This window comes from Stigmatopora argus, chromosome 12 (assembly GCF_051989625.1).
Source record: "Stigmatopora argus isolate UIUO_Sarg chromosome 12, RoL_Sarg_1.0, whole genome shotgun sequence".
Classification (NCBI taxonomy): domain Eukaryota; kingdom Metazoa; phylum Chordata; class Actinopteri; order Syngnathiformes; family Syngnathidae; genus Stigmatopora; species Stigmatopora argus.
In genome coordinates, this window is record NC_135398.1 from 1195460 (window position 1) to 1216537 (window position 21078).

The following is a 21078-nucleotide window of genomic DNA, read 5'->3' on the forward strand; positions in this document are numbered from 1 at the left end:
ATGTATTTTGTTTTTACACTTGTATGATTATAAACAAATATTTAAACACAAATTGAAGTATAAAAATGCATTCTAGTGGATTTAGGCCTTGTAATTACCCAGTTTCGCCACTACGGGGCACCAAATTTCAAGTTTATAAAAATACACGAAGTCAGTTGGGATTAATACTTTTTAAAAACAAGACTTTTGAGTTGGTAAACCAACAATTGGAGCACTGGTAACAATTTTTAAAGATAAGGAATGTGTGAATGCATAAAAAAGCCTCCTAATGATAAACCAACATGTAGCATTGGCATGACACAGAATATACAATACAAAAACGTATTTTTGACTATCGGCTACCCTTGGCGGCGCTAAACGTCCAATCCATTTAAGGTAAGAGCCACATCGTCGTTATTATTGTTATTATTGAGTTACTAATAGCTATATTAAATCATTAATATCAGCAAGTAACGTTTTCACGAACCACGCGGCACGTTTTCAATTTGGCGGACTTTCTGAACGACCCGTAAACGTCGCACCAACTTCCTGGCCAATTGCGCGAGAGGTGACGCGTCGGAACGGTCCAATCAGCGCGTCGCGTTCAGCGATAATGGCTCCACCACGTCGGGGTTTGGCTTCTCGGCTTGTTCGAGCTACCATTTATCTGCGCCGCAACAAAGAAGCACGGCATCGCCTCGTTTGCTCCGAATGCTCGCTGGAATAGCCGAAATAGCAACGTGTCTCCAGGGCGAAGAAAAGAAGCCTCAAATTCATCGGGGGACGCGGAAAAGGCTCCCAGAAAAGTGACCTTTTGAGCCCAGCGACTTTCTGGCGTGGTGAGTGTTTGTGTTTACACCGGGTGTTTCGAGCGTGGAGTTGATTACCCTTCGGTGTGTTAAGCTGCTTGTATTTCCTGCAACTACTTTACCGCAGTCGTCGTTTGAATTAAGTTAATCTCGTACCCAGTTCTGGGACTACTAACTGCCTTTTTGATGGGTCTCCCATCCTCGGTGTGTTTGTGAATCCCATGATAATAAGAAAACAAACATCTGCTACATGTATTTTTCATTATGCTACCTCGAGCCACCTGTTCAAATAGGAAAAGCGGCAGTGTTGTTGTACTTGGCCGTATTGCAAAGTAGTATTGATTTGACAATGTGTAGTTGAAAGTAAACTGCTAGTAGCGATGTTCATATTGCCTATTATACCGATGAAAATATATAAATAAAGAAAAAGCATGCAAATTGCAACAACACAAATGCCAATAACACAAAATAATAAAACCACGAATGCAAATAGGCCAAAGCGAAATTACAATATGTCACCAAACCAAATGACCGCACTGTGAACGCAAATAATAGCAAGAAAAATGCAAAAAATATGATTGAAACGGGAAGTAGACTGAATTCTATGGAAGTTGACATTAGGACTGCAACTATGGCAAGTGTTGTAGTAATGTTTACATTTTCTGCTTTGTGATAAAGGGAGGGATGGCAGCCAATGAACGTTGTTCATTCATTCGCTGCCAGACCTCCCACTTCAAATGAATTGGACGTTTAGGAACAAAAGACCAGTGTGAACGGGTATTTTAATTTACTGGTCGAATCTACGGTTCACAGGTAAGTTTGTTTTTCATATCTTGAATCGTTGTTTTACAATCGCTAAAAAATAGGAAAGATGATTTGTTGACTGACTTTTGTATTTTTAAAATTCCCCAAATCTTTCATTTTTTAACTAAAACTATTCATAATATATATATTAAGTACTCCAGAAAGCTAATATTGATATATTTTGATGGGAAATTGTCTCAACAACATCAGAAAAAGATGCTAAAGAACAAAATAGAACCTTCTAGATCACAGGTGTCAAAGTGGCGGCCCGGGGGCCAAATCTGGCCCGCCGCATCATTTTGTGCGGCCCCGGAAAGTCAATCATGAGTGCTGACTTTCTGCTTTAGGATCAAATTAAAATGAAGAGTATAGATGTATATTAAATTTCCTGATTTCCCCCCTTTTAAATCAATAATTGTCATTTTTTAATCATTTTTTTCTGTGTTTTTAGTTAAAAAATCATATTGTAAAGTCTAAAAATATATTTAAAAAAGCTAAAATAAACACTGTTTTTGATCTATAAAAAACTGAATATTCAGGGCTTTTAATCCAGTTCTTTTAATCCATTTATATAAAAAAAAATCTAAATATTATATCTAAAATGGTCGAAATTGAGTTGACGTTAATGCGGCCCGCGAACCAACCCGAGTGTGACACCCTTGTTCTAGAATATAAAATGCAATTTCCCAAAAGCATAAATCCTCCCAGCATCAGGCAACCAAAGGGTTAAAAATCTATTTCTCTTTCATTGGATGCCTTTGACGGCCATAGGCGTCCATCTGCTTAAACATCCCGCTTTCACAACATCGTCATTCAGCGGCGTTTGTTTATGAATTTTTGACGTATGACTCAAATCAACAATGGTGGGAAATTACGACAGCACCTAGCTTTAGCGATACCTATCGTCATATCCCGCCTTGTAAATAATGAATGTAGAAAAGTGGGCACGGCATTCCTACCCGCTTGCTAATTTCCTGCACGGCTCCAAAGCCTTTACAGAAAAAAAATCTTTTACGTTTTAGCGTTGCGCGACAAAGACGCTGACTCATCGTCATGATGCAACAATTGATGTCACGGTGCCTTCGGTGGGAATACCAGTGTATTTTCCCTGGCTTTTTTTAAATTGCTTTTTTTTCAGCTACATTTTAGATGTGGAAAACCATTTTTTTTGTGTTTTTCTGCGCTGGAAACGAAGAAAGCAGAATTTCACATTCTAGCGAGCCTCTTTTCTTCTCTTTCAAGTTTTTGTAACTGGATACTTTCTAGCCTGAAATAGATCAGACTGTACCGGTCGGTACTCCCACTTAGCTCACACCGTGTTCAGACTAATTTTAGCTTTTTAATGGGAATATAGCGAGCGTTTTGTCAGGAAATTGTTGCCTTTATGAACAGGCTTTCCTTGGAGTTAGCGCACCTAGCGTAGGGCCACATTTACGGCAACTAGATGGCTAGATGGAGGCTGGAATGGTTTATTTTTGGCCCAAAAAGTTAGCTCGCTTGCCGCCATTGACGAACAAAATCAAGTGTAGTAGCGCAAAAACATCAAAACAAGTATATCGATATTTTAATGGAATATCAAGTGTCCACTTAAAACTTAATTTCAACTTTTATGAGTCATCACCAGAAGTTTAATCCATTTCTGAAATGCTCATTTTGTGACATGCTAATGCTACATGCTAAAGGACTTTATATCACTAGATGTCCAATCTATTTCAGAAATCCTCGTTTTCTGACATGCTAATGCTAAAGGAGTTTATCACTAGAAGATGCCCAATCCATTTAAAAATGCTCATTTTGTGACATGCTAATGCTACATGCTAAAGGACTTTATATCACTAGATAAGTTTATCACTAAGAGACGAGTTCATTTTGCATCACTTCCTTGTTATTTTAGGGTACTTAGAGGTGACTTCCTGTCAATTTTGGACCATTTCCTATAGATTTTGAGGGACTTTTTTGTTCGTTTGTCGCTTCCTGTTGATTTTTGGGCATTTCCAGGTGACTTTCTGTTGCTTTTGGGGCATTTTAAGGTTCCTTATTAACTCATTGGTTGCCTTTTTGAAGACATTTTTTAACAGCAGGGGGGCAAAAGAACAAATATGATTGTGGATAAGTACAGTAGATCAAAGTGCAAACATCTGGTTTTGTCGAAAGAAAAAAATAAATAAAAGTATTTAATTCGAGCTCCAAAGTGCCCGTCAGGCCAGATCGCACCCCCAGGCAGACCACTTCTGGCCCACGCGCCGCACCTTCAACACTACTCAAGCTGCCAGTTGAGCAGTAGGGTTAAAAAAATAAATCAACATTTGTGCACAAAGGGTTAATAAATCAACATTTGATTAGTTTCTTTGTTGTTGTGACAGGTATTGGTCGGAGTTAAATTGTGCCCGCATTCAATTGACGTTTAGGGCTCGGTAAGCGTTATCTAATTGGACGGCAGCGTGTCTGGTCTCCCGAAAAAGTCTATTTGCATAATTAGGTATGCTAAGACACACATGGGGGTCTCCCCTGGCGGCCCCCACCCTAAAATAGAATTATTCATGAGTAGCCCAGTTTTGGCCTGAACAGTAGACAAAGACAAAATGGGGGGACAAGTGATGGTAGTTTGTCAGTAAAATAGAATAAAATCAAGTGTAGTAGCGCAAAAACATCAAAACAAGTATCAATATTTTACTGGAATATCAAGTGTCCATGTAAAACTTAATTTCAACTTTTTATGAGTCTATCACTAGAAGTTCAATCATTTCAGAAATGCTCGTTTTGTGACATGCTAATGCTACATGCTAAAGGAGTTCATATGACTAGATGTCCAATCTATTTCAGAAATGCTCATTTTGTTGACATGCTAATGCTAAGGGAGTTTATCACTAGATGTCCATGCCATTTCAAATACGAATGCTCATTTTGTGACATGCTAATGCTACATGCTAAGGGAGTTTATCACTAGATGTCCATGCCATTTCAAATACGAATGCTCATTTTGTGACATGCTAATGCTACATGCTAAAGGAGTTTACCACTAAGAGACGTCCAATCTATTTCTGAAACTCTCGTTTTCTGACATGCTAATGCTAAAGGAGTTTATCACTAGAAGTCCACCCCATTTCAAAAATGCTCATTTTGTGACAGGCTAATGCTACATGCTAAAAGAGTTTACTACTAAGATATGTCCAGTCCGTTTCAGAAATGCTCATTTTGTGTTTTTATTACTTTTACATGCTAAAGGTGTTTATCTCTAGAAGACGTCTAATCCATTTGAAGTGGGAGTGTGGCAGCCAATGAACATTGGTCGCCGACTTCCACCCCCGGCGGGGAGGCGGGGACGGCACTTAATGTCAATCGAGCGCCAAATGACGGGCAGATGAGTCGTCACAATGGCGACCCATCTCCCGTCACGCCGTCAAAAAATTCTGACAGTGACGAGCCGTCGCGCGATTCGTGTTGACGGCGCCGTCGAGAACGAGCGGGGGTGTTTCGCGGTGGAAAGACGCCGAGCGAAAGATGCGAGATGGGGCGTGGGGCCAAAAGCGAAAGAAAAAAAAGGAAACAGCTTGTATCGGCAAGTGTGGGCTGATGGCGAGAAAAGAGGAGGAGAGGAAGGAAAAAGCCACGGACGGGAAGGAGGCTTCTCGCGTTCCCCTGACTCATTTTCAAGAGGAAATATGACCAAGGGGCCAGGTGACTCATCGCGGGAGGGTCGGCAGAAGAAGGCCCCCAAAAGAACTACCTGAGAAGGAGGAGAAAAGTCCCCCAAGAGTGTGGAAATCAAGAAGGAAGAGGAACAAATGCAGTAAATGGGCAGGTGTTTAACTCACTGGCTGCCATTGACGGCGATAGACGTCTTTTGTCGGGCGGGAGCCCAAAGTGGATGTCAACTCTGACCTGGAATCGTCTCCAAATCTGTTGTAAGCGACTCAAAATGATGCGTAGTCGTCTGGAAATGGGACGAAATGAGAGGACGGCACTTGGAAATGATCTGAAGTAAATAGGAAGTGACACAACAACAGGACGTGACCCGGAAATGGCCCAAAATTGGCGGGGAGTGACTCAGAATGACAAGTGACAGGTGATTTTGGGTGGGAAATATCAGGAAGTGACCTACAAATGCTCCAGACCAACAGGAAGTGACCTAACAATGCCTGATATCAGCAGGAAGTGACCGACACTTGCCCCAGAACCACAGGAATTGACCTATTCATACCCCAGAACCACAGGAAGTGACCTATTCATACCCCAGAACCACAGGAAGTGACCTCCACATGCCCCAGAACCACAGGAAGTGACCTCCACATGCCCCAGAACAACAGGAAGTTGCCTTTAAATGCCCCAGTACAACAGGAAGTGGCCTTTAAATGCCCCAAAATCAACACAAAGTGACTCAAAAGGCGACAAAACCTCAGAAAGGGCCAAAGAAACCGGGCACCGCGTCAACGGAGCTTTAGCGTCCGTAAGAGATCTTGGCCAACGTCTTGAATAAATCAAAGACACCCGAGACACCGCCGAAACCGGAGAGTCACCTCCTTGTTTTTATAGGGTGTGCTCGTGGCTAGCTCGCCAGCTAGCTACTAGCTAGCGAAGCCCAATCTGTGTTCCAATCTCTCGCCTGTGATATGTTTTATGGGGCCCAACGGATGAATTTGCCGGCGTCGGGGAGAAGAGAGGAAGAGGAGGAGGCCGTTGAAGACCACGATAAGATGCTCGTTATTCAACTCCTATTTTTGGAATCCTACGCGGATTCTTCCTCACTCACTCACTGGCTGGTTGCGGCGCTTATAGAGGAGAGCCGTCATCCGCATCCTACTTAAATCTGACACGAACGCCTGTCTGTCGATTGTCGCCCGTGTTTGCGCTCGTTCCGTGTGCCCGGAGTCGTCATGGCAACGCCTGGCCGAGGTATTTGGGCGGGGCCTTTTTGTTTGCTGGAAAATGACTGGAAATTTGATGGCGTATCAATAAGTGGGATGCATATTTTGGGGTCAAAATTGAATTACGCAATGGGAAATGGAGACTTTTTTAATTTTAGTTATCGCGAAATGTATTCCAAATTTAAAAAATAAATCCATTTAACATAGTTATAATAGCCAGGGTTCTCATAAGGCACCTATAGTGCATATATAAAACATGCCGTTAATGAAAAGTAATACATATAGCGATGGGAAATAATTAGCTTTTAATAAAAAGCGATAAAACAACTTGATTACAAATACTAAAAGACCATTGCAAAGCATGCTGGGAATTCCAGCTACATTTGCATCTCAGTCGCTCTATTATTATAGACCTATATTATATTTCCTACTTTCCCCTTTTTTTTAAATCAATAATTGCAATTTTTAATCAAATTTTTATTTGTGTTTTTAGTTCAAAAGCATTTTGTGAAATCTAAAAATAAAAATATTGAATGCTTTACACTTTATTGTTAACATAATAAAAATATTTGGTAATAAACGATTCGGCCACACCCAAAAATGTTTTATTTATACCTCATTGGCTGCCATCGACAGCGCTATCGACGACCAATCCGAAGGGGGGCTGGGCTGGGCGGGCGAATGAACTAACGCAGTCCGTGAGTTGACATTACCAAAAAAAGACGCCATTAATTTTTGGGAAGGCTTCCAAGCACTCGCCACGGGTTCGCGTCCGCTATATAATCACCTCTTAAAAGTGACCGTGTTTAATTACAGTTTTCCCCCACACGCGTTCGGGCCCATTAAATTGAAGGATTTGCCGTCCGTGGGCTATTTAATTGACAAACGAGCCTCGTGTCATGGCGGCCCGAAGCCCCGCCCACCGAGCGCCGCGCCCGCACCCGCTTCGCCGGCGGCGTTAATGACCGATGCTCTCTGGGGGACGCGGAAAAAGAGAGGTCGGGGGCGACAGACGCCAAGCCGCATCTGCTGGGGCAAATGACGGCGGGGGGGTAAGGGGCGGGGTTAAGGGGCTTTCGCAATAAAAGCGACGTTAAAAGATGGAGGAAAGAAGGCAAGGTTGCAGGCCGCAAAAAAGGGCGGAAATACCGAAATGTCACAAAATAAACATTGAAATGAAATGAGTTTGGATTGGCGTATTCTCTGGACTATAAGTCGCAAAAATTGTTTAGCTGAGCTTGCAATTTATACTCGAGTCCGACTTAATTTCCCACTCTGATGTCCAACAACTTGTTTTATTGTTGTTTTTTTAGGCTATAGTTATTCAAAATACCTAATTTTACGTTAGCAAGTGCCTTGTTTGTCTGTTGTTCCTTAATTTACTTTAACGTATAATGTTTGGTCTTGGTTTTTGAGCCATTGAATGCTTTAGGTTAGCATAAATAATGGTTTATTTCTTACAATGTAGCTACAAAGCTGTTGTTAAATAATAGTCTGCGGTGACGTCTGACGTTATACGTCAAATTTTTTTAGATTTGGTCATAAATCCGGATCCGTTCCAGTAGTCATGGTTTTTCAGAACAAATGTGCTTTTCAGCTGCTGTAAATCAAAGCATTAGCCAAACATGTCTAGTAACTAATCGTAACAACACAACATCGTGTGATATTTGTAAACAGCTATCATACAAAAAATGCAGTTGTCATTTTTTGTTTACATATTTTTAAAGGTTTAATAATATGGGCACCAAAAACATAAACACCTAATGAGACTGTAAATGCACTAAAATGGCCAACGTCAACAAGGCAGCTAATTGCTAGTTAGCTTTAAAAAGAATAGAAATACGCTAAAAGGTTCAAATGAGTTTTGCACCAGAGGCGTCAAGGTTTTTTTTAATGGAGCGAGCGGATCAACTCCCGCTGCTAGGCTAAGCTAGGCTAACTCAAATGGCCCGCGCATCTATTGACGTGTGGGCAAGAAGCGGACAATTGCCTGGGGGGTGCCGGTGGGGGGTTTGTGGTTCTGTCAATAAGCTCTTACTTTGTTTCCATACAGCGTGACGCCTGAACGGGGATGAAGCTAAATTGCTAAATTAGCATGCGCCATCCCAAACAAACACGACTGGCTTTAAGTCGCCAGGGTTTGCACACTAATTAAATAATAGAAAAATAATAGATGGACCACTCAAACTAATCCATAACATTTCAAAATTATGCATTAAAATGGATATATGTAATGTTTGCCTCTTAGTAGTTAAAAAAAAAGATGGCGGAATCAAAGGTCAGGATTGATAACGCTAATATTGTCCAAATATAATCATTGCTAATGTAGTGACATATTCAAATGCATTGGTTATGTATTCATAAATAAAACTTGCTATCTATATATTGAAAAAGTCATAATAAATAATGTTTATATCACAATGCATGTTATTTGAAAGCTAGCTTAGCAAACCCATAATAAAGGTAGAAAGTTTTCCAAATGGAAGCTTAAATTTCCTTTTATTGCTCCTAAAATGCATCACTATGTGGCGTTCACTGACATTTGATTTTATTGGCTTTCTTATTAGCTGTAAAAGGATCTCGTTAAATTCTCTGCATTATTAAGGCTTTTTAACTCATTGCTCATCGCTTGCTTTTCTCTTGATTTTTATTAGCCTATTGAATATTGTATGTACATTTCAAGCATTTTTTAAAAATTGATCTCTCGACAAAGAAAGCACTTTTTTTCTATTTTAAATCTAAAGGGATCAAGCAGTTACGCAAGAAAAATAGCTTTTTTTATTGGTTATTATTATTATTTGAATATTGTAGAATGATTTACTGACTATTGCGTTGCTAATTGTTGTATTGCAAATGTAAAGCATTTTTAAAAAATGGTCCCAGAACAAGTAGATTGACTCAAAAACTATTTTTTATGTGTATTATTTCAAGGGGCAGACATTAAATGTGCACCCCCCCCCCAAGTCTAGAGATTTAACATGGCCGCCCCCTTTCTTTTCCGGGGCCCCCGCACCCCCACGAGTCTCCGTCCCTTGGGACAAAGTGGACATTTGGATGTCTTTTGTGTGTTGGCAGAAGGCACGTTCAGGCGCAATTCTGGTCTGGGGGGGACAATAAGGACCCCCCCCCATCCCATTGTATCACAGATTAATTTGTGCACACACGTGTGTCCCCGGACCCCGAGGGGTCCCCTTAAGTGGGAATACGCTATGAGGCAGAAAATCAGAAGGCAATTTGAGGGAGAGTCCAGCTGAGAAAGTGTGGGGGGGTGGAGCTTCACGTGATTGGACGTTTTTTTTGTTCCACTGAAAATGAATGTTGATTTATTGAGCTTTTTGGTGGACACAGACCGTCACCCAAAAGCGCTAATGTTAGCTTAACAAGTCGGGTCAACATGGGTTGAGCGCTTATTTTATGGGCTGTCCCAAAATGTGATCCATAGGTACCCCAAAATTTAAAAAGGAAGTGACCCAAAATCCACAGGAAGTGACCCAAAATCCACAGGAAGTTTCCCCGAATCCACAGGAAGTGACCCAAAATCCACAGGAAGTGACCCAGAATCCACAGGAAGTGACCTGATTTTCCCCCTTTTAAATCAATCATTGTCATTTTTTAATCCATTTTTTCTGTGTTTTTAGTTCAAAAATCATTTGGTAAAATCTCAAAAAAATATTTAAAAAAAACTAAAATAAACATTGTTTTAGATCTATAAAAACTGAAAATTCAGAGGTTTTAATCCAGTTCTTTTAATCCATTTATAAAAATAAAAAAATGTAAATATTATATCTAAAATGGTCCGGCCCACGTGAAATCAAGTTGACATTAAAGCCTGACACCCCTGCGTCTAGTGCCATTGACAGAGCTAGATGTTAAATTCCTTCGCACAATAGCAGCAAAAAAGTGGCACTTGACATTTTAATACTCTTTGTTTTTTTTTTTTTTTTGCAAGAAAGTGAGCCAGAATTGCCTGCGAATGCTAACACTTAAGTACCCTTGACGGTGCTAGGCGTCCAATTCATTTTGAGCGCGAGGGGTGACGGAACCTCGGTTCTTCTGGAAAGTGGAGACGGCAGTTTGCCAGCCCACTTCCTGTCTGAGCTTCCCGTGACTCAACGCGTCCGTCCGTCCAGTCACTCTCTGGGCGCTCGTCGGCATCACGTGACGTCTGCGCACTTTGCGGCGCCGTCAGACGTCTACACTTAACAAAAGTGCACGCGGATGCACGTCGGCGTCGAGTCACGGATAGCCGCGGCACCCCCGTTTGTCTCCGGTGCGGTGAAAGCAAAGCCACCGTTTGTTTCTGTTTATTCGCTCACACTCGACGTTCCATTACCGCCGAATAAAGATGTCAAGTCGGCGGATATGAACGTCGATTTTGGCGTCGCCATGTTGTCAACATCAAGCTAGCAAATTGGGAGATCAGATTCCACGATTTGAGGGAACATTTTCATGTGATAAGCTTTAAGAATGGAATGCGGGAGGAGATAACACATGAGCGGGCCGGACCATTTTAGATATAATATTTAGATTTTTTTAAAATAAATGGATTAAAAGAACTGGATTAAAAGCCCTGAATATTCCGTTTTTAAAGATCTAAAACAATGCTTATTTTAGCTTTTTTTAAATCTATTTTTAGATTTTACAAAATGATTTTTGAACTAAAAACACAGAAAAAATGGATTAAAAAATGACAATGATTGATTTAAAAAGGGGGAAAATCAGGAAATTGAATATACATCTATACTCTTCATTTTAATTTGATCTTAAAACAGAAAGTCGGCACTCATCATTTACTTTCTCGGGCCACACAAAATGATGCGGCGGGCCAGATTTGGCCCCCGGGCCGCCACTTTGACAACTGTGGTCTAGTATGCTAATTTACGCTAGCTCCTCCATGTTGTTTTACATTGTTCTATGTCGACATCAAGCTAGCATATTGTGAGATAAAATTCCACGATTTGGCGGAACATTTTCATTTACTACTAATAAGCTTTAGAAAGGAGATAAAACATAATCATTTATATCTAATATTTGTATACATTTTTTTAAAAATCCATACCGTCTAGTATGCTAATTTCCGCTAGCTCCTCCATGTTGTTTTACATTCTCCTATGTCAACATCAAGCCAGTAAATTGTGAGCATTTTCTCGTGCAACAAAAACTCAGAATTAAAAAAACAAGGAATAACTCAAATAGTTGAACCGTGTCAAAATAATTTAGTTTGCTAATCGATTTTTTTGAAAAATTCCACCCATCACCGCTGGGAATCTTCGGTGCTAAGTAGCTCGTAGCTCGTAGCTGGTAGCTAAGCTACTCCAGGATTTCCCCCCGCTCTCACACAATAATAGGATAGATCCCGCTGGCTATTTTTAGCCGATACGCTACAAGCGCTCCTAATCTGACGGCCTGCATTTGGTCTGTCGGCGGCGGCGGCGGCGGGCGAGAGAGAGGGAGGAGGATACTTTTTTGTGCGCTCCGTCCTGCCCCGCAGCGATAGCGACTCCGTCTTTTTGTTTTTTCAGCTGCCGGCCCAGCGGCTTCCCCCGCCTCGGCCATTGTTGTTTCTCTTCTAGGAGATCAAAGTCATATTAGGAGAAGAAAGTCATTCGTGGTTTTCTGTCTTCTTTTACGTCATGGCAAACCTTTTGGCTTTTTTTTCGGAGATGTTTGTGGAAAAATGGCGTCCAATGATGCGGACTATTCATAATTTTGGTGTGCGACTAATAATACTTCATTGAAACTTACACAGTAATACCAATTTAATTGAATATATTTTTTGAGTCTGAACACCATTTTTTTTTTTTTTTTTTACACTTAATACATATACAGTAATACCTCGGCATTTCACGGATTCACCACAACGGGAACAATAATACAAGCATGAAATTGGGGGAAAAAATGTCACAGTTGCAGAGTATTTCACTGGCCACTAGGGGCACTGTCTAACTTTGGGAGTTATATAATAGCACAAAGGTTTGAAAAGTTCCATTAATATTGAATAGAGCACATGTGTCAAAGTGGCGGCCTGGGGCCCAAATCTGGCCCGCCGCATCATTTTGTGCGGCCCGGGAAAGTCAATGATGAGTGGCGACTTTCTGTTTTAGGATCAAATTCAAATGAAGAGTATAGATGTATATTAAATTTCCTGATTTTCCCCCTTTTTAAATCAATCATTGTCATTTTTAATCCATTTTTTCTGTGTTTTTAGTTCAAAAATCATTTTGTAAAATCTAAAAATATATTTTAAAAAAGCTAAAATAAACATTGTTTTAGATCGATAAAAAACGGAATATTCAGGGATTTTAATCCAGTTCTTTTAATCCATTTATAAATAAAAAATATCTTAATATTATATCTAAAATGGTCCGGCCTACGTGAAATCAAGTTGACGTTAAAGCGGCCCGCGAACCAACCCGAGTCTGACGTTGTTATTCAACTATTGCGGCATATTAACGGCCATAAATGAGGTATTTTTGTAAAAAAAAACGACAGGTCATTTTTTTTTTACAAAAAAAACGACATAGGTAAATTTTTTACAAAAAAAACAACATAGGTACCTATGTCTTTTTCCCCCCAAAACGACATAGGAACATAAGTCTTTTTTAAAAATAGAAAAGGACATATGTCGTTTTTTCCAAACCACCAAGTCCAACTTCACCCATGACAGCAAATTTCAGTGTCCAAAACAGACTACAACAGAATATCCATATTTTTGCCATCAATTATCGCTAACGTACAATTATTCGCTACTTTTGAGTCTGAAACCGCCGTTTTAAGACCCCGTTTTTGCTTTTCCCTCTCTTCCCCTTTTTGTGGACAGGTTCAGCGGCAGCGCCCGCGTTCTCCCGAAGACGCCCGGGGCATGAAAGCGGAGCGCCTGGCCCTTTCTCCGGGAACCCGCTTTAGCGGTCCCCAGTAGCGCCCTCCGGATGAGGTAACGCCAGCCAGCCGGCCACTTTCCATCTGGGCCATGGGCCAGAAAATCTCGGGCGGCGTCAAGTCGGTGGACGGGCGCGCGGAGAGCGGCGGCGGCGGCGATGGTAGCGGTGGTGCCGGTGGCTCTCCGTCCTACCGTCCGGCGCTCCAGCGCGGTCATCGGGCGGAACCCAGGGGACCGGATTTCTCCAAACCCCCCAGGCTGGACCTCCTCCTGGACATGCCGTGCGCCGGTCCGGACGCGCGTCTGCGCCACGCGTGGAACGCCGACGACCGCTCGCTGAACATTTTCATCAAGGAGGAGGACAAATTGACGTTTCACCGCCACCCGGTGGCGCAGAGCACCGACTGCGTCCGGGGGCGGGTGGGCTACACGCGGGGGCTCCACGTGTGGCGCATCCACTGGCCCTGCCGGCAGCGCGGCACCCACGCCGTGGTGGGCGTGGCCACCGCCCAGGCCCCCCTGCACTCGGTGGGCTACACGGCCCTGGTGGGCTCGGACCGCGAGTCCTGGGGCTGGGATCTGGGCCGGAACCGCCTGTACCACGACAGCAAGAACCGGGCCCAGGGCTCGCCGCCCACCTACCCGGCCTTCCTGGAGCCCGAGGAGGCCTTCGCCCTGCCGGACTCGCTGCTGGTGGTGCTGGACATGGACGAGGGAACGCTGAGCTTCGTGGTGGACGGACAGTACTTGGGGGTGGCCTTCCGGGGACTCAAGGGCAAGAAGCTCCACCCCATCGTCAGCGCCGTCTGGGGACACTGCGAGATTTCCATCAGCTACATCAACGGCCTTGATCGTAAGTTGACGCATGGGGGGGGGTACACGGTTGATTGGTCGCCCGGAAGGTTATTGATAATTACCATTTAAAATTGTTGCTCAAATTCCCTAAATACAAACTGCGAATGACTATTTAGTCATACTTAATGCCCTAGTCATTATTAGGCTAAAGAAAAGCTCCAAATTTCCCTGGACTTTGATCTTTTTTTGTCGAAATACGAAAAGGCGCAAAGAACACGAAGCCGTCCGACTTGACCGGTCGCCAACGAATGAGTTAACAAAACCGGTACGTTGAATTCCGCCAGCGCCGCTTTGACTTTATGGCTGCCGAGGAGGCTTTCTAATGAAAGAAGTGAGCGCGGCGGTTTTATGGCAGCCATTTTCTCCTCGGCTTCCTCTCCGCTCCATTGCCCCGCCCGTCATTACGCCCAATCGCGCGGGAAAACACGCAGGACATAAAAGCCGCCGCTCGCGCGCGCTTGCCAAATAACAAGTCAGACGAGTAATGAGCTCCGACGCCGAAGAAGTGCCGATGCGCACGTTTTGCCTAATTGTTGACACGTTACACGTGTAAGCCATTAACTTGGGTTTCCTTTATTGCCCTGCCGAACCTTCCTCCTTACCCCGCCTTTGCTGTGGGCGACGTCCCGAGATCCCATTCGATCCGGTGGGATGCGTGGGTTTTCAGTAGTTTGTGTTATCAAAGGTGTGGCCAGCGGGCCGGAAGTGGTCCGCCGAGGGGGTAAAATCCGGCCCACTAGCGCCCTGATGGCCATTTTGTAGCTCATTCAAAGTGTACGTACAGTAATTCCTCGATTATCGCAGTTAATATATATCAGATATGGGCGCGATAAACGAAAAACCGCGTAGGGCACAGGTGTCAAAGTGGCGGCCCGGGGGCCAAATCTGGCCCGCCACATCTTTTTGTGTGGCCCAGGAAAGTAAATGATGAGTGTCGACATTCTGTTTTAGGATCAAATTCAAATGAAGAGTATAGATTATGTACATTAAATTTTCTGATTTTCCCTTTTAAATCAATAATTGTCATTTTTAATCCATTTTTTCTGTGTTTTTAGTTCAAAAATCATTTTGTAATATCTAAAAATATATTTAAGAAAAGCTACAATAAACATTGTTTTAGATCTATGAAAAAACGGAATATTTAGGGCTTTTAATCCAATTATTAAAAAAAATCTAAATATTATATTTTAAGGGTGAAATCAAGTTGACGTTAAAGCGGCCCACGAACCAACCCGAGTCTGACACCCCTGGCGTTGGGTCACTCCAATTTAAAATAAATACATAAAATTAAAAAATATTTGTAATAATATTTTTTTAAATATTTTTTTTATTTCAGTGCTGAGTTCTAGTAGCAAGCAGAGGACAGGGGGCGTGGCTTCCACTTGTGAGTTTCAACGTGGATTTTCATATTTTTATCTTACAAAAAAAATTAACAACAAAAATATAATGGTGATTATTATTTGCTTTGCAAAAAATCAAGATTAGAGAGGAGAGAATTCTAAGTGGAGAAAAAGAATGCAATATTCGCTGACTAATCCCCGATTTTGTGATTTGGCTGCTTGCGGGCGACAGATTGTACCAAAGCAAACTGAAAAATGGGGTGCTGGGTGTGTGACAAGCGTGTGGAAACAAGCGCACATGTCCTGGCAAAGCAAAACGGCCAAGATAAACATTATTCTCTTTGCGCGTATGTGCTCCCGTTTCCTTTTTAGAGCGCCAATTGAAAATAAGGACCGGTCGTGTCGTTTTTTTTTCATGAAAAAAAGTGGGTCCGCACTGTGGAGTTTGGATGCTCTCCCTGCGTGGGTTTTCTCCAGGTAGCACAGTTTCCTCCCACATCCCAAAAACAAGCATGCTAGGCTAAGTGTATGCTAAAGTGTACCTATTTGAGTGATTTGTTTGTCTCCTTGTGCCCTGCAATTGGCTAGCCACCAATTCAGGGTGCCCGTAGTTAGCCTCCAGCACCCCTCGCGACCCTCGTGACGCTAAACCAGAGGTGTCAGACTCGGGTTGGTTCGCAGGCCGCATTAACGTCAACTCGATTTCATGTGGGCCGGACCATTTTTGATATGATATTTAAATTTTTTTTTAATGAACTGGATTAAAAGAACTCGATTAAAAGCCCTAAATATTCCGTTTTTCATAGATCTAAAAGAATGTTTATTTGAGTTTTTTTAAATATATTTTTAGATTTTACAAAATGATTTTTGAACTAAAAACAGGAAAAAATGGATTAAAAAATGACAATGATTGATTTAAAAGGGTGAAAATCAGGAAATGTCATATACATCTATACTGTTCATTTTAATTTGATCCTAAAACAGAAAGTCGCCACTCATTGACTTTCCCGGGCCACACAAAATGATGCAGTGTGCCAGATTTGGCCCCCGGGCCGCCACTTTGACACACGTGGGCTAAACGGTTCAAAAAATGAATGAAGGAACGCCCAAAGGTCGCAGACGCAGGACGGCGGACTGTAATTCGCAATCGCCGGACGTACGCCCTCTAAGTTGACGTCCCGACTTAAACATAATGTCCACGATTTGTGGTGGTGACGACGACGTGCCGGCGGAATCCAAGCCTTTGTCGGTCGGGCCCGGTGGCTTTTATGGCGGAAAAAGAAACTCTTTGTCCCGGCGTCTTTTTTATGTTCAATTTCACGCTGCTGCACGTTTAAAGGGGGACGGATTGTGACGACTGTATTACAACTTCATATCTACTTAGGAAAGCTTTTAGCTGATGATTAAGCGCACGAGGACATTTAGCAGCTGTACCCTTGATTCGTATTGATGGCGACCGACTAAATCATCATCATCTTCATCATCATATTTCAGCACCATTGACGGGTACAGAGGTCCTGAATAAACTACAGGAAGTGACCTGAAAATGGTTGAAAATCTAGAAAACTAGTTCTGGGTTTGCTCCAAATTGGATAGGAAGTCACCTGCAAATACTTCAAAATTAACCGGAAAGGACATAAAACAACAGAAACTGCCAAAATCAAGTAAGTGATGTGGGAGGGACTTAAAATCCACAGGAAATGACCCGGAAATGCCCCAAAATTGACAAGAAATAGGAACTCGCCTGAAAATCTCTCGAAAATAAAAGCTGACCTGGATGGCATGGAAAAGCCAGAAAATAAACAGGAAATCACAGAAAGTGAACAGGAAGTGCTCCAAAATAAACAAAAAACAACAGGAACTGACCTGGGAAGCTTTCAAAATAAATAAATAAAAATTGGATTTGCCCCGAAATCAACAGGAAGTGACCCGTAAATGCCCCAAAATTGACAAGAAAAAGGAAATCACAGAAAGTGAACAGGAAGTGTTTTAAAATAAACAGGAAATCACAGAAAGTGAACAGGAAGTGTTTTGAAATAAACAAGAAACAACAGGAACTGAGCTGGGAAGCTTTCAAAATAAAGGAAAGATCTGGATTTGCCCCAAAACCAATAGGAATTGACCTGGAAATGCCACAAAACAACAGGAAGTTGCCCTAAAATTAACAGGAAGTGACCCAAAATCAACAGTTTGTGCTTTAGAAGTGACCTCAAATCAACAAAGTGGCAATCCTGGAAATGCAACCATTTTTAACTAATGGTTGCCTGATTTAATTTTTTAAAATGTTTTTGACTGCATCTTAACCTGCAAAACATTCCTTATCTCCTCTCTCGAGTTACTTTAAGTTTCTCCAATCGATGGTCTCGCTTAAATGTGTTTTTTTTATTGTCAATCAGGAAGGTCTCAAATGCATTGTGGGTTATTTAAGATGTAAGAACATTGAATTATTAAAGACAGGTCGCCGTGAATAGGGCGAGGCGCACGTCGGTCGGGTAACTCGACCTAAGGTCGAACTGGACACCGCAAACTCCACTTTTAGGTGCTCCAATCATGCGATTCCTCCTCGCCAATAGGCCACTTAACCCTTTTTTAACCATTTTTTGACCATAATGGACGATTCTGTATAATGGTATTATCTGAGTACTACTTACAAAATCATTTGGTTCCAGGATCTTTTTCGTAACTTGGATTTTTCGTAAGTAGAGCAGTACTTTATATGTAAAAAAATATTTAATTAATTTCACGCTCTTCAAAAAAAACGACCAAGTAAACCCTTTAAAAAGTGTCTCAATTTGGGTTGAAAAATGTCAGAAACAAACAAAAATGAGAGAAAATAATGTACTAAAATGTGCATGCAAAAACGTATTCGTGCAGAAGTACAGTGAAGCTAACGTTAGCACACGAACACTCACGTAAACAGCTTCAAATGATGATTTCAAAACAATTTAGAATTAAATGGTAGTAACACTTTCTCCATTTTGTCATTTAGTACAGGGAGCTGTCGCTTTAAATGCTTCCTTCTGCTTCAATAGCGTAGCCATGCTAATAATTTCAATATCAATTTCCTCCATGGATAACCAAGCCCGCTTATTTATTTTATTCACATCAGTAAATTTAAATAAATAACTACTATGTGGTCAAAAATGGCGGTCAAAAGAGAGTTGTTGTTGTTGTTGTGGAAGTAAAGCAGGCCCCAATGTCATTGGGACAATTTCAAAATAAAATAACTGATACCGAAAATGTAATTACGTTTTGGGGAATTTCGTCCTTTGGATGTTTGTTAGGTTCATACATATAATGATTAATATTCCACACATACATCTAATGATTAATATTTCTTTGTTGTACGCACATATATAATGGTACCCAAAATAACTCCAACAATGTTATTTTTGTCATTTGCATACCAAAGGCTTTTGTAACCTGAACTGTTTGTGCTTGGGGGCGTTTGTAAATAGAGGTAACACCGTTTGAGCAAACTTTAAATTTGAACCATTGTTAAAGTAAATTGTCAAATGCTAACTTTGTAACAACGGCTAACCTCCCTCTCTCCCCGTCTTTGCGTGAAGGAAGGAAGGCTGCCCGGTGTCGGCGCTCACATGTCGGGCCCGCCTGCCGCCTTAATCTGGCGGATTAAAGCGCGCTCGAACGCATTCTGGCACGGCGTCGGCACGTGCGTGTCGTCGGCTCGCGAGCGCAACTTTGTCCTTTTGTGCGCCGGCGGGAAACACCATCTTTCCTCTTTCATGGACTCTCACGATACCTGGTGAAAGCTCCTGTTTAGTCCCGCCAGAGTGGACCGGTGCATTGTGGGAAGAGCACCGGCACGGCATGCTTTCATTCGTTTTTTTTGTTAGATGGCAAGGGTGGTTTGAAATGGTGGCGAAGGGCTGTATTTTTATTATTATTATATGATTTTTTTTCCACCTGGGTCAACATGAGTCATTCAGGTCAACGCGGAATATTTTTTGCATTTCAGCCTCATTCTTGTGCGCTAAACCGTCACTTTTACGCACGCAATTGCGTTTAAACGCACGCATTAAGTGGCATAAGTCTTGTTAAAAAACTATCACATAATCGCGAAATGCTTTTTTGTCTTTCTCTATATATGCTTTTTTAAAAATTATTTCATCCCATAATCCCGCAATGCATTTTTTGTCTTTCTGTGTTTTATTTTGATGTTTGTTTTAAAAATAATTTCATCCCATACTCCTGCAATGCATATTTCGTCTGTGTGTTATTATTATTATTTTTTTTAAAGATTTAAAGTGGTTATGATTTCCCGACGTTTCTGTGTTTTGGTGCAAAAATGATTTTGAATGCAACTCGGGTTCGAGTCCAGGTACAAAATGAAACCAAGAACTGACACTGAACAACAATTTCTGTTTTAAATGAAAGTATTTATTCCATATGCAGTTTTTATGGGCTATAAAGTGGGAAACAAATGTTTTGACACCCATGTGGAGACCATTAGCGAGCCTTGTCCTTGACCTTTGCCATCTCCTCTCTCTCCGTCAGCCGAGCCGCTTCCTCTGACGGACCTGTGTCGCCGCGCCGCCCGCCTGGCGTTGGGTCGAGACCGCCTCCAAGAGATCCACAGCCTCCCTCTGCCCGATTCCTTGAAAAATTACCTCCAGTACCAGTGAGTGTGACACGGCACCCCGCCTGAGTTAATGACGGACGTTGCCGACCGTCGTCACCTAGCGACGGGAGAGCAAAGCGCGGAAGCCCGGAGGACTGACTGGTGGCGGCAGGAGCACAAATAGGTCATGTTTTACCTTCAAACTGTATACACTGATGTTTTCTCTTTTTTTAACTTATTTTGCCATCAAGTCTTAATTATTTGGGGGACATGTGTGTGAGTTTTGTTGCGTGTTAGGCAAATTTCCTTTAAAGGGTAAGGTAACACCACCTTTAAGATAGATATATCTATATATTTGATAATAGTAAATAGTAGCTGTGTGTATTTGTGGGACAAACTTAATGAAAAATGTGCACTAATCAGGTCCAAGTTTGCTTTTTCTGAAATTACAGGTGCTACTCACAATAGCAGATCTCATGTCCTAGTTGGCTTGTTGGCTTAATGGCATACTACTCTAAAAATGCCTGAAGTTAAGCAGGGTAAGGTCTGGTTAGTATTTGGATGGGAGACTGGCAATACTACCAGTTGCTGTAACTTACTCTTATGTTACCATGTGCTCGCTTAGCCTGTGTGATGTAGTGACATCTCTAATATACACACTCTCTTATAGGGCCGTGGCCTGACTGGTAAGTCATAACCCTTGGAGCCTCACACTGCTGGCCGCGTGAGTTCAAATCCCGGTATGGAGACATTTTCCCTTAATTGTTTCTATCTATTTGTAGTCAAGACCTTCCAACAATGACATATCAAGTGTGGCCAATGTGGCGTAGAGGTTTGTACATCTGACTGCCGTGTGGGCAGTTGGGGTTCGAATCCCGCTGTCGTTTGACTGATCACTACACTATGTAGTTCAGTAAATGGATGATCCTTTTTTCATTAAAATAAACACTTAGTCATTTTTTTC

The 21078-nt window shown here is 41.9% G+C and overlaps 1 protein-coding gene across 2 annotated transcripts; it reads left to right on the plus strand.

The window, feature by feature from the left end:
• The first annotated feature begins 572 nt into the window (after positions 1 to 572).
• spsb4a (splA/ryanodine receptor domain and SOCS box containing 4a) lies at positions 573 to 20544 on the plus strand. Of its 2 annotated transcripts, none has more exons than XM_077616161.1 (3): positions 573 to 818; positions 13278 to 14190; positions 17027 to 17169. In XM_077616161.1, exons 2-3 carry the CDS (start codon positions 13428 to 13430, stop codon positions 17074 to 17076), a joined length of 813 nt encoding a protein of 270 aa, XP_077472287.1. In that variant the 5' UTR covers positions 573 to 818; positions 13278 to 13427; the 3' UTR covers positions 17077 to 17169. The 2 variants fall into 2 exon arrangements, with proteins under 2 accessions (XP_077472287.1, XP_077472286.1); XM_077616160.1 differs by lacking the exon at positions 17027 to 17169 and adding an exon at positions 20051 to 20544 and having other exon boundaries at positions 577 to 818.
• The last annotated feature ends 534 nt before the right edge of the window (positions 20545 to 21078 follow it).